This window comes from Esox lucius, chromosome 15, assembly GCF_011004845.1.
Source record: "Esox lucius isolate fEsoLuc1 chromosome 15, fEsoLuc1.pri, whole genome shotgun sequence".
In the NCBI taxonomy this organism is placed as follows: Eukaryota; Metazoa; Chordata; class Actinopteri; order Esociformes; family Esocidae; genus Esox; species Esox lucius.
In genome coordinates this window covers 21101273-21114510 of record NC_047583.1, presented here as the reverse complement: position 1 = coordinate 21114510, position 13238 = coordinate 21101273, and the positions used below count along the sequence as shown (strand labels likewise).

At 38.9% G+C, this 13238-nt stretch overlaps 1 protein-coding gene across 1 annotated transcript; it reads left to right on the top strand.

The window, feature by feature from the left end:
- The first annotated feature begins 945 nt into the window (after positions 1-945).
- Positions 946-11448, top strand: mbip (MAP3K12 binding inhibitory protein 1). Its single transcript, XM_010898620.5, has 9 exons — positions 946-1189; positions 2569-2688; positions 2890-3144; positions 3743-3839; positions 5017-5082; positions 6529-6684; positions 6916-7010; positions 10742-10780; positions 10957-11448. Exons 1-9 carry the CDS (start codon positions 1022-1024, stop codon positions 11065-11067), a joined length of 1107 nt encoding a protein of 368 aa, XP_010896922.2. The 5' UTR covers positions 946-1021; the 3' UTR covers positions 11068-11448.
- Positions 11449-13238: the final 1790 nt, after the last annotated feature.

Genomic DNA, 13238 nt, shown 5'->3' with positions numbered 1-13238 from the left:
ATTGACACTGTTTCTCTCTCTTTGTAATATTCCTGCTGTCACTCAAAGACATAATGAACAACCATGTCAAGGAGGGGCTTGTGGAATGGTAGCAGCAGCCTTTTTTGATTTAGGGAGAAGATGCTGGTGGATTGAGTTAATTGGTGTTTGAAAAAACAGCCACAACTTACTGCAGAGCTTTAAGGAGCCAGAACACTGAAACCTTTAGTCATAAACATGGCAACCAAACCAGACATGGCATCAAGCCAAAACCATCTCGGCAGAAGTCCATCAATTCCAAAGGAATACAATCTGCACTGCTGCAATTTGTTTCCCAAACTAGGTTGTAGAGTGGGGTGTCGCATGTGTTTTTTCAACTTGTGCGCATTTCAATGCCATGCATGCAATATCAAAAGATCCTTTGGCATTATTTCATGCATATATTTATCATTCAATGACACTTCTGACTACTTTTGCCAACCCATTTATGAAGCATGTCTGGCATTACGATCACGATAAACTGCTACTCTTGTCTCATAGATGGTATCAGACATGCTTGTAAAACATTCCTGTTTTACTATCTATCAATTTTAGAGTAAAACCAGGAAAGATACGCAGATGTTTGGCCAGTCCTCACTTTGACAAGAAGCTTTATTTGATTAGGGTAACATTTTGGGTTAGGGTTAGAATTAGATTTAGGGTAAGCATTAAGAGTTAGGTTTAAGCATTAGGGTTAGGATAAGTTTAAATTGTTATTTTAAATTTTACTAAATTGTTGGTCCATAACGTGATAGTAAAATATATGTATGTGTGTGTATGTATATACGTCAGTCAGTCAATCCAAATAATATATATAAGACATTATATAGTGAGGATGCTTTTTGTACAAATCTAGTGAACAATACTTGTATTTAATCAGTTGGGCTTTATACTAAAGCAGAACGTTTTGTGATCATTTTGTCCCATTTGCTCGGTTTACTCGGATGTAGTACAACTTCCGGTAGTGAACGGACTGTTGTTAACCAATCAGTGAGCACTGAACATGAGACGAGGAAATGCAATGGCGGACTCAATGAAGTTGGATGAGAAAAACGGTGTGGGCAATAAACAAAGGGAACATGTTTTCAACCCATCGTCTAGCATGGAAATATCAAGCTACAGGGACAATATTTACTTTCTTTTGAATCTTCTCACGGACTTCGGGAGTAAGGTTTGTAGGATAGCTTATGCTTTAAATAAATTATTCAGCAGTTTTGACCACTGCAAGTTAGATGTGCAGCATGTCTCTTAAAAATACCACTTGTCGCATGCAGTCCAATCTCGTCCAGACAAAATATGAGGTTACATGCAATCCCACATTAAATGTGCTGCATTGATATTTAACAGGTGTAACACGTTAGTCCTCAACAGCCAAATAGAATATGTCTAAATGGACCCTCGTGACGTGAAAAAAAAAACATTACAATTATATTTGTTTACGGTTAGTTATGTTAGCGCTTTTAATTTAAGATTTTGATGGATTAGCTTTCGGATAACCATATTTTTCACAAAAAAACTAAACAAAACAAACAGTAGGTAACGCGAGTATAATGTAGAATCCCGGTTAGATATTTTCTAATTGTTAACTGTTGAAACGGGTGAATTATGAAAGTTCACAGTACCTGTGGTAGACCTGACAGTTTGGTATGCTTTACTAATATCAGTGTATTTTATGAATAGGGAAAAAACGAATGACTGCACTTCAAATAGCTACAATTGGAACTCATCTTTTCGGACCGCTGTAGGTTCGTTCCCTAGCTACTGTTTTTCCTTTTACTGACTTTTTTCCCCTTTTTTTTTCCTGTGTGGTGGTCCAAGCCAGACCTAAAAAATGGGTCAACCTTCCATTAATACCCTCGTTACCCTTTCTCTTATTAATATCCCCTCTCCTGGCTTTTTCTGACACCCACCGCCTACGCTCATTATATTGATTATAACCGGCATCCTCAATGAGCACCAATTAACCAGACTTTCAGAGTTTCAATTTGGTTAGTCCGCGTTGGACTTGATTTAATAGATTTCTATGCTTCCCAAATTTGGATGCTATAGTAGAACACTATTCTGTAACAATTTAGGGACACCTGATTCAACTTTTTACCTGGAGACAATCTGCTTCACTGACAGTTGTTCACTTACATATAATCAGTGTTTTTAAATTCAAGATGTCATTTCATAGCTAAACAGTTTAGTTTGTTTTGGGGAAAACATGGTTATGTAGCCATTAATAATTCTGTTACCAAATTTGTCTTTTGATGACTGGCTTTTGATGTTTTTTTTAAAAAGGTAGCAATGACACAATTTTCATTCACAACAGCTTCATGGAGAGTTTTTATAAACAACACCACTACTTTGATATTAACTATTCATGTTGTTTATGTTCTTTTGGCCCTTAAAATAAGAGTTTATGGCTTGACTACAGCTACCATTTTGGGTTGACTACAAGGACTCATAGTGAGTTTTGAGCAGTGTACTCTGTCAAGTAACTTCTGAAATTGAAGCATATATATGTGTGTGTGATTTTAATTATTCTGAAACATTCCTAATTTTAAGCTGAAATTGGGTGAAGCTGCTCTGAGAATCAGCGCCAGCATAGATGCAGTGGACATGACGTCTATTCAACCTGCTCATCACATGTTCACTTGTCTTCAGGAGCACATCTCCAAATTACAGGTATAAAACAATGCAGTCTGTCAACAGTCTGTCGGCCGGTGCCCAAATAGACGCAATTTTCCAAAAACCTGTCCCATGTGACATCTGAAGGGACGGATGCAAGTGCCAACGTGACACATTTATACCCTTTTTAATTATGTTGATAGAGACCTCAACTATCCGTTCCACGTGATGACATTTGTACTCTGTTTTTCCTTTAAGTCGTTATCTGACAACCTGAGGGCAATGGTGACTGAAGAGGATCAGTCCTCCGCATCAAAGAGTTACCTGTCAGAGGGCAAAAAGCATCAAACTGTGACCGCAGCTCCTTCTGATGAGATGACCTTAGACACTGAGGCTGTTCCTCCTGCAGCTCCCCCGACCCAGCCGGGGGTAGAGGAGGGCGAGTCGCAGGTTTATGACATCATGTCGCACACAGATGACCACAGTGTTCAGATCAGAGCCAACAAATCCGAGGTGACCGTAACTCCTATTTGGCTTTGTTGTGCTGAGGCCACAGTACACTGTAGTATTTTCAGTTCTGTTCTCTGCCAAAGCAAATTATTTGGCTTTGTAATTTTGTAATTGCACAGAGTTTTGAGCGCTGCAATAACACAGTAGTAAATGAAATGCTTGATCGGAACCTGATAACCCAGTTTAGCCCAGTGTAAGGGCTCCTTCAGAGGACTGCAGTCAAGGTGTGTGTGTGTGTGTGTGTGTGTGTGTGTGTTCAGTCACTGACTGTGATGTGGTTGCAGGAGGGCTTTGAGAGAGGGCCAGACCCTTGATAGATTATGAAGTGGAAGCTCATTACTCTAGAGAGATTGCATGTGGATGAAGGACAAGAGGAGGCTGGGGCCTGTTGTATTTTATAGTGTATTTATTTTGGTAGGCAAATAAGTACTATATTCTAGTACATTTGTCTTTTTTTTGTGATAAGTGCAAAGCTATTGAGATTTCTTTGTTTTGAATACATTTCATGTGTTTGACCTTTGCTTGCTTTTAACTTATTACTATCAAATGAACTGAAATGAACAAATTATTTCTCTTAAGTCCTATTTTTATACTTCTATAGATTGATAGGAGGATATCTGCATTTATAGAGCGCAAACAGCTGGAGATCAATGAAAACAATGTGAGGGAGTTCTGCAACGTGATCGACTGCAATCAAGGTAAAACTATTGAGTGTGTTTCTGAGAAAGTTGGATGCTGTATGACCCCACACAGATTGCCAATGTTTGGGAGATCATTCTCTCTCTGTGATTTCCAGAGGTCAGGCTGAACAGTGTTTTACAATATGCTATGCAATCGTATAAGGAGCTGCATGTTCGCTAAAATAGGAGAGGAATGGTCTTAACATGGCTGGAGCTCCTTAGGGTGCTGGCACGTCAACTCACTGTCCATTATCGTTTTAGCCAAAAACGTGCCAGACTGGGGATTTAAACGGAACTACAGGATTCTATGTTGGTTAATAGATATCGTCACTTGTCATTGGGGAACTAGATACTTCTTGATTTTGGCTCACAAAACAACAGTTAGAAAAGCACTCAAAATGATTATATTAAATACTAATGCACAAATACTCTTTGTTTAAACAGAGTAGCCTAATCCTTTTTTTTTCTCCAGCTCTGACAGATTTATTCATGAGGCATTCAACTGTGTTTGTGTGTGTGTGTGTGTGTGTGTGTGTGTGTGTGTAATATGCTGGCCTACTAGGCAGAGTTCTTCCTCTGTCCAGTGTCTAGATTCTTTTGGCCATCTTAAACTTTTCTTTTTATTTGCCCGTCTGAGATATGGCTGTTTATTTGCAATGGAGTCGCCTCTTCAGTGTTTACATTGAGACTGGTGTTTTGCGAGTACTATGGTTTTCTAATGAAAAAAGTTTTTTAATGATCATATACTCTTTTAAGTTGGATTAGCAAACACCATGCCATTGGAACACCGGAGTGATGGTTGCTGACAATGGGCCTCTGTACGCCTACGTAGATATTTCATTGAAAATCCAGTTTCCAGGCACAGTAGTCATTAACAATGTCTACACTATATTTCTGATCAACTTTTCGATTATATATAAATGTAGTCAATCAGGGTAAACATGCGAAATGAAAAGAGGTTCCCATAATGTACTGAATGGTTACGAATGTGCACCATACCACCCAACAATATATTTCTGTCTGTTTGTTTACTTTCTTTCATTGTGTGGCTTCTAATAAAACATTTAAAACAATGTAGGCATTTTCAACAAACAGCAGAAAGGTAGAGCTAGTATATATTCCCTCTACAGTTCTGTTTATGTAAATATACTGTATATGTGCAACAATTAATGTTGTTTTGTTTTGCTCGATGTAGAAGACAGCTGTGCCAGAACAGATGCAGTATTCACACCCTATCCAGGCTTCAAAAGTCATGTCAAAGGTCAGAACATTCTGCTTGAAGTGTGAACATGTACAGTTTTCGTAAGTTAAATACACTTAGGTTGAAGACATTAAAGCTCATCCTTCAACCACTCCACAGATTTAATGTGGGTCAGAAGTATGCATACACTAAGTTGACACACTAATTGATACACTAAGTGCCGTTAAACCGCTTGGAAAAATCCAGAATATTATGTCATGGCTTTAGAAGCTTCTGGTAGGCTAATTGACACCATTTGAGTCAAATGGAGGTGTACCTGTGGATGTATTTCAAGGCTTACATTCAAATTCAGTGCCTCTTTGCTTGACATCATGGGAAAAAGAAATCAGCCAAGACCTCAGAAAACATTGTAGACCTCCACAAGTCTGGTTCATCTTTGAGTGCAATTCCCAAACACCTGATTCTGTACTAACTATACTATGCAAGTATAAACATCATGAGACCATGCAGCCATCATACCACTCATGAGCATAGAGAGGAGCATACTTTGGTGCGGAAAGTGATGCTGGAGGAAACGGGTACAAGAGTATCTATATCCACAGTAACATAACCTATATTGATATAACTTGAAAGGCCACTCAGCAAGGAAGAATCCACTGCTCCAAAACAACTACAAAAAAGCCCGACTATGGTTTACAACTGCACATGGGCGCAGAGATCATACTTTTTGGAGAAATGTTCTCTGGTCTGATGAAGCAGTAATTCAACTGTTTGGCTGTAATGACCATCAGTATGTTTGGAGGAAAAAGGGGGACTCTTGCAAGCCGAAGACCACCATCCAAACCCTGAAGTATGAGAATGGCAGCATCATGTTTTGTGGCTGCTTTGCTGCCAGAGGGACTGGATGCCATCCATTTTGTGAAGTGCACATGAGGAACATTTTGTGAATATATTGAAGCAACATCTCAAGAAAACGATCAGGAAGTAAATGTTTGGTCGCGAATGGGTCTTCCAAAAGGACAATGGCAAAATGGCTTAAGGACAACAAAGTCAGGGAATTGGAGTGGCCATCACAAGGCCCTGACCTCACTCCTATAGAAACTTGTGGGCAGAACCGAAAAGGCATGTGCGAGCAAGCTTGACTCAGTTACAACTATTCTGTCAATAGGAATGGCCCCGAGTTCACCCAATTTATTGTGAGACACTCGTGGAAAGCTACCCAAAATGTTTTGACCCAAGCTTAACAACTTAAATGCTATCAAATACAAATTGAGTGTATGTGACACACTGCGAATGTGATGAAAGAAATAAAAGTTGAAATAAATCATTCTTTACTTGGATTGAATATCAGGAATTATCAACAACTGAGTTTAAATGCATTTGGCTATGGTGTACTTAAACTTCCGACTTCAACTGTATTTTATAATGTTTATTGGTATTTAATATTCTTGTGAGAATGGGAATGGGTTTTAATGGATTATTTCCCACTCTATTCCTTGCCTGCAGTGACTCGCGTGGTCAACACCTACGGGCCACAGACGCGGGGAGGGGCAGGAGGTACGATGGGGGAGCAGCAGCGGCCCATGGTGTCTAGAGACTGTGGGAATCCAGCCATAGAAGAACGCCTGCATAACATAGAGACGCACCTTAAACTCCCAACAGGTGAGCAGATTAATGAAGACCAACCATTTTGTTATAGTTGCATGTCTGCTTTTTACTCAAACGTTATATTAATTTCCCTAATGTAGGCTTTTGATGGTTCCTTATTGGGAAATGTTTCCCATAATCAACATTACAAGTCAGAACAACTTGTTAGATAAACATTTACAAGTTCAAGGTTTGTGCTGCACACACTACTTTATAAGATTTTCCAAACTTTTGTTTCTTTTCCAGAGGGTCCTGTTCCTTTAAGTGTGTACCATCGGTTAAAGAAGTTGGAAGATCGTATTTTGGAGTTAGAGGGTCTTTCACCAGAGTACTTCCAGTCTGTAAGTATGGTGTTTGTTATGGGAGAAGCAATTTAATACATCTGCTGATTTTAAATAATGAAGTTCAGAGGCACCAGGGTAAAAACGTGTGTTTGTGCGTCTGCCTGTTAGTGTCTTTGCCTGTTAGTATTTCTCCATAGCGAGTTGGAGAGTTCTCTCATGCCATGATTATCAAACATGGGGCATTTCTTCCTCCTTTTACCCTCTTCAGTTCAGAATATATCATCCATGTCAGATTGTAGCCTATCAAAGTTAGCTGAGTAAGAGTGCTTGAGTTGCATGCCTCTTAGAACTCCCTTCTCTTGGTTTGGTGAGCTGCTGTATGTATGTGTGTGTGCGTGCGTGCGCACAGAGAGTGGGAGGTTAAGAGTGTCTTTGAATAAACTGAGCTGATCTTTTTTTTTTTTTTATTCCAAGTGCCACTGTTTAAGCAATTTCTGCGAATAGTTTGGGAGTACACGCTGAAGAGGTTTTCAACAGAAGAGGAGGGGAGAAGATGACTCAGTAGTGCCCTTTAATTTCATCTTCAATCCTTAAAACACAAAGATGTAAAGTGGCACAAAATGGCTGTCGTGTCTTACCTTGGTTGGTGCTACACATGGTGGTGGTGGATAGGGCCAAATCTTTGATTAGAATATTTCCAGCAACACTTTGCTCTATTCTGCTCAAACAAGACCTCTGCAAGGCTCTCACTCCCTTCCAGCTGCATGCATTCAATAACATTCCTTGGCCAGTGTTCACCAAGACCCACCCACTGGCTATAACTCAAGTAGGCAATGCAGAGTGCGTGCACACATACGCACGCAGGTGTGTGCGCGTGCACACACAGTTCCCCCAGTCTCATCTACACTGTTACTTCTCTTGGCATCGTGCACATACAGAGATTCCTTCAAAACTAGATTGATGTGGTGTTCCACATTGCATCTAAATACGGTAAACTAATAGCAAATACCCATTCCAGTGAATTTGCAGAGCATCCTCGGGACAGTGTAGTCTATCCCCTCTGACTGTAAAGATTTTTCAGGGTTTCATGAAAATCTGGGAAATATTTATACAAGGAAACATTTCTGAGTTTTTCATGGAGTTTGTGAGACTTAAACCATATGAGGAAATGTAGCCCAGCAGCAAATATGATGACAATCTAATGACAACTAGGACTAATGACAACAAAGGCCCTCACAGGTTTGAACAAATATTCATTGGTAATTGATCTGTTCTTATATATTAATGTTTTGTATTTTCATGTTTTTTCTGGCATGTTCTGCATCAGGTAGTGTATTCTAAAATCTTTGTAACATAGATGCAACATAGATTCAGATGTAATTATGTTCTCCTGGGAAACACTGGCCAACATTTTGGTTCCCACCCTGTCATAACACCTGTATTTGCCTCCAAAATGATTGGCACTGTTAATATAAATTACCAGAAAGAATGCATTAAACAAACAGGTAATGAGCTATTGTTTCTGCTAAAGATATATGGGGAAACATAATTTCTTACTCATAATATTGGCTGGAGATAAAAAAATAATTCTTAGTAATATTTGAAGTGTCAAGATATTTGGTACCCATAAGGACATCTCACTTTTTTTACCCATTTCATATAGCCCTACAAACCTGTTCACTTTGCTTCGATTCTGTATGCAAGTATTTAATGTTACAGAAAGTAAAAGGGAACTTTCATAATTTAAAAGTAAGTAGATAAATTAGTAGGCTATATTTGAATCAATTTAAACACTTTTTTGGAACACTGTGTAAAATGTAAGTAAACATAATGCAATGATGTGCAGATCATTTTAACCCTATATTCAATAGAAAATAGTACAAAGACAATATATCAAACGTTGAAACTGAGTTTGATTTAATGAGTTTGATTTAATGCCAGCAACACGTTTAAAAAAAGCTGGGACAAGGGCAACAAAAGACTGGAAAAGTTGTGTAATGCAAAATAAAAACAGAACATCTCAACTATTTAGGTGAAATGGCCAGTAACATGATTTGTGAACAGGTCAGTAACATGATTGGGTATAAAATAGAGAGGATGACCCTTTCAGAAGTACAGATCGGGAAGTGTTCACTCTGTGAAAGACTGTGCAGGCACATAGTAGAACAATTTAAGAATAACTTTTCTCAACATAAAAATGTTGGGGATCTCATCATCTATGGTACACAATATCATTAAAAGTTTCAGAGAACCTGGAGAAATCTCTGTATGCCAGGGACAAGGCTAAAAACCAATATTGGATGGCCAAGATCTTTGGGGCACTGTATTAAAAACAGACATGATTCTGTCGTGGACAACACTGCATAGGCTCATGAACACTACCAAAAACCATTGTCGGTGAACAAAGTACATCGCTGCATCCACAAATGCAAGTTGAAACTCTTTTTGGGAATCATGGGAACAGTGTCCTCCAGGCAGAGGGAGAGGGAGCATCCGGCTTGTAATCTGCACACAGTTCAAAAGCCAACATCTGTGATGGTATGGGGGTGCATTAGTGCACATGGCATGGGTGATTTGTGATCTGTGAAAGAGCTATTAATGATGAATAATATATACAGGTTTTGGAGCAACATATGCTGCCATCCAGATTGTCTTTTTTTAGGGAATGCCTTGCTTATTTCAGCAAGACAATGCTAAACCACATTCAGCACATATTACAACAGTATGGCTCTATAGTAAAATAGTCTAGGTGCTAAACTGACCTGCCTGCAGTCCAGATTAAATCTGGGTATGTATACCCAGTTTGAATTTGCAGTCCAGATTCAAACTGGGTATGTCTTTTTCCAAAAACGATAACATTTCTCAGGTTCAAAATTGTACATGTTGTCGTTAAACTATTTCCAGTTAAATATAGGGATAAATAATTTGCACATCAATGCATTCTGTTTATATTTGCCTTATGTTTTTTTAGGGTCATCACTGCTACCAATATAAAATATTAATTCAGAGATATGGTGGTCGAATACTTAGCTATTCCCTAAGTATGTAAAGCACTTTGAGTACCTTTATTGGTAGAAAGGTGTTGTATAAATCTAATCAGTTCTTCTTATTATTATTAAGTGGCCCTTGGCTAGAGGTTACGTTTGAGGTAACACACCATATTAAAAAGGACAGAGCAGCGACCTGAGGTGCTGGTTTAGTTGCTAATGGTTAGAGCAGCAGCCTCCAGAGACCCGTCTAGTCCAATTAACTCCTTGAAAAAGCAACGGGGGATGTGGGTCAGGATAGGAGAGCATTTCTCTCCTCAACAGCGGCTCAACCCTGTACCCAAATCTTCAGACTGATAGTACTCCGTTTCATGGAAGACTGCTGCAGTGCATTAACATCGTTTTATGATTGGATGGTGTCTATGATTTCATTTAGTCTCCTACTTCTGAAATTGCTGAATAACTATTTGAATTCTTCAGGTAAATTGTGATTCATGTACTCAAATGTTTAGGTGCTATTATACTTTGGATTGATTTTGAAGTGTGGTTTTGTTTTCTTTTAGATAAAGCTTTTCTTTTTTTAATACAAAATGGTTATTTGTCATAATTTAATGGATGGGAAAATCTGTCTGTGTCAATTTGCTTGGCAGGAATATTGCCAATGGTTAACCTTTATATTTACAGTAGTAAGTTAGCAGATGCCCTTATGCAGAGCGACTCAGTGCTGAGTGGATACTTTTTCACACTAAACTACTTGTCTATACTCTCACAAGCTAAATTGTCATCCTTGTTTCCTTTCAGAGTTACCTGCACAAGCGACCAAAGACCTCAATGTCTCAGGTGAGTTGTCATACCTTTATTTTTTTCCATTATATTCAAGTTAACATCAGTGTTTCTCTGCTTCCTATCCTCTGCCAGTTTACATTTACACTGATTTGGCTGTGCAGGTCTTTAAATATAATTGTCTGTGTATGGAGGGGGTTGACTGTGATTGTTCTTAACTCCCATGTTGGCAGGCCTGCACTCTGTCGGAGCTTGAAGGAAAGATCAGTGCGGTCAAAGCAGCCCTGTTGAAGAGGATGGGGGAGTTTGGGCCGGTAGCATACGACACTGAGTGTCCTCTCTGACCCTCATTCTTTCGCCTATGACAGGCGTATACACGCCCACACACACCATGTGCAAAAATATTCACCACTTTACCATAGATGTAGATATCCTCCCACACACTTTTGAATGCTGTTTCATTTCTGTTATGTCTGACTTAAATTAACCCAAAAATGATTTGCCATGTTATACGTTTGCGCTAGAATACCCAAAGTTTTTCAACCCTCTGTTGAAACTGCAGGAATATTCAACATTGTGTAGATCTCTATATTTGATGACTTGTATATTGAATGTGTAAGAATCTGAATGTGTAAGAATCTGGATGTGTGTATTTAGTCCATACACATGAATACTATTTTTCTGGAAACAGACTGTCACAGCGGACAAACAGTGATGTGGTTACCCCCCTCCTTTCACAGATGTGTTGTAAAGTGTAATATGACAATTTTGTAAATAAATGTAAATTCTTCCATTTGGAAAACCTGTTCATGATGACTTTAGTTCATGGCTTTAATCACACAAACACACACACAGCACAGGAACCGTTTTAGTAAGGAATACACATAGCTAATCAGATCACAATTCATTTCCCTTGTCTAAATGGTACACAACTGAAGAGGTTTAAATTTAACTCAGGTAATTCATGTTAAAGTGTGTCAGTGGGAATCCAGGAAATTATTTGGCGGGGGGCCACTTTAAACCCTGCATGCTGTGTACTGCTCTGTGAACTTCTCAACATCACATTTAAAGTACAGTTGTTTGTAGTTAGATTTCAGCAGTGCTGTTTGTGTATCTGCCGACAGAAGTTTGGATGGTGTGTGTGTGTGTGTGTGTGTGTGTGTGTGTGTGTGTGTGTGTGTGTGTGTGTGTGTGTGTGTGTGTGTGTGTGTGTGTGTTGGCATATGTAAACAAGCGTATGCAGTTGCGCTTGTTTACCACTGCGTGCGTGTGTACAATTGGGTTGTGTCAGAGTGGACTTGGTTAAACTGTCTGCTTTGCTGTGAGGCTGATGATCACCATGATGGCCATCATTATAGCAAATTACATGATTACTAGATCTGTCTGTGAAGCAAAACACCCTGAAGTTAAGGGAATTGCTCTGTGTAGTCAAAACATTTGTGTGAAACCTAGATTAACAATGATACAACTAGATGGGTTAAATACCTGATTTACAGTAGAAGGACTATTGATAGTCATTTCATCAGCAAAATAAATCTACGTCTTGCAACAGTTGGGTACTATAAAGCTATAGGATTTGTAACATTTCTCATGGAATTCAAATAATCTGTTAGACCGTAGAAAAACTTTCTCACATTTTTTCAAACCCTAATTTTCTGTCAGTAAATGGTACTTCAGCATTCTATGAACTCGTGAGTGGGGTTCTGACGTTGATTGATTGAGAGGACTCCGAGCACAAAAGGAACACGTTCTTTGGTTCCTGTCCTGTGCAGTCACATAATATTCCATTCTTACTGTGGAAATGGGAAACCTTTTTATTTCAGTCCTTTTCAGGTGTTCCATCCTTGTTCTGCTCTCCCTGTCTGTCATTCTCTCTCATATCTAGACCTCCAGGCCCATAGGACTCTAAGGGAGACACTTGAGACCTGTGACAATAGGAACAGGGGGGTTGCTGTGGTACTTTTGTCTTAGATCCAAAATCCTTAGAGGGGTTAATGAGATCTGATTAGTCTGAATGTAACAAATGGCTTATGGATTGTGGACAAATGGTTTTTATTAGGAGCCTGTTGTGTTATGGCCCAAATGGGACTCAGTTCCCCATTATAGTCATCATGCAGGGGGATGCATTTTAAAAAGGCAGCCCAATTCAGATCTTTCCCTCTAATTATCACATTTGTGAAGAAAAAGTGAAATTTTAGTCATGTGTCAGGACAGGAATAACAGTCCAGAGGAACAGACAGTACAGCAATCATTACTTTTATAGATATTTTCTATTCTTATACATTACATTTATATATTTACCTATAGTTTGTTGGATGGCGAGCTCCCTCTCGAGCTGACTTAGTCCTTTATTTCTTAACGGAAAACGTGATTTGCAGACATCGAACTAGAAGTTTAATTGGTTTACTGGTATTGGTCTCAGTACGGGCATTTTGTAACTGAGCAGTCAAGTAAAATCTGAACTTTCTACATATTTTCGCGATGTGAAAAACGGATAAATTCCTCTAATGTTTAA

Bases quoted from the DNA above. Each gene is read 5' to 3' on its own strand.
- mbip (XM_010898620.5), top strand. From the start codon at position 1,022: ATGAGACGAGGAAATGCAATGGCGGACTCAATGAAGTTGGATGAGAAA. The intron at 2,689-2,889 runs GTATAAAACAAT...TTTTCCTTTAAG, and splicing joins AGCACATCTCCAAATTACAG to TCGTTATCTGACAACCTGAG. The intron at 7,011-10,741 runs GTAAGTATGGTG...GTTTCCTTTCAG, and splicing joins CACCAGAGTACTTCCAGTCT to AGTTACCTGCACAAGCGACC.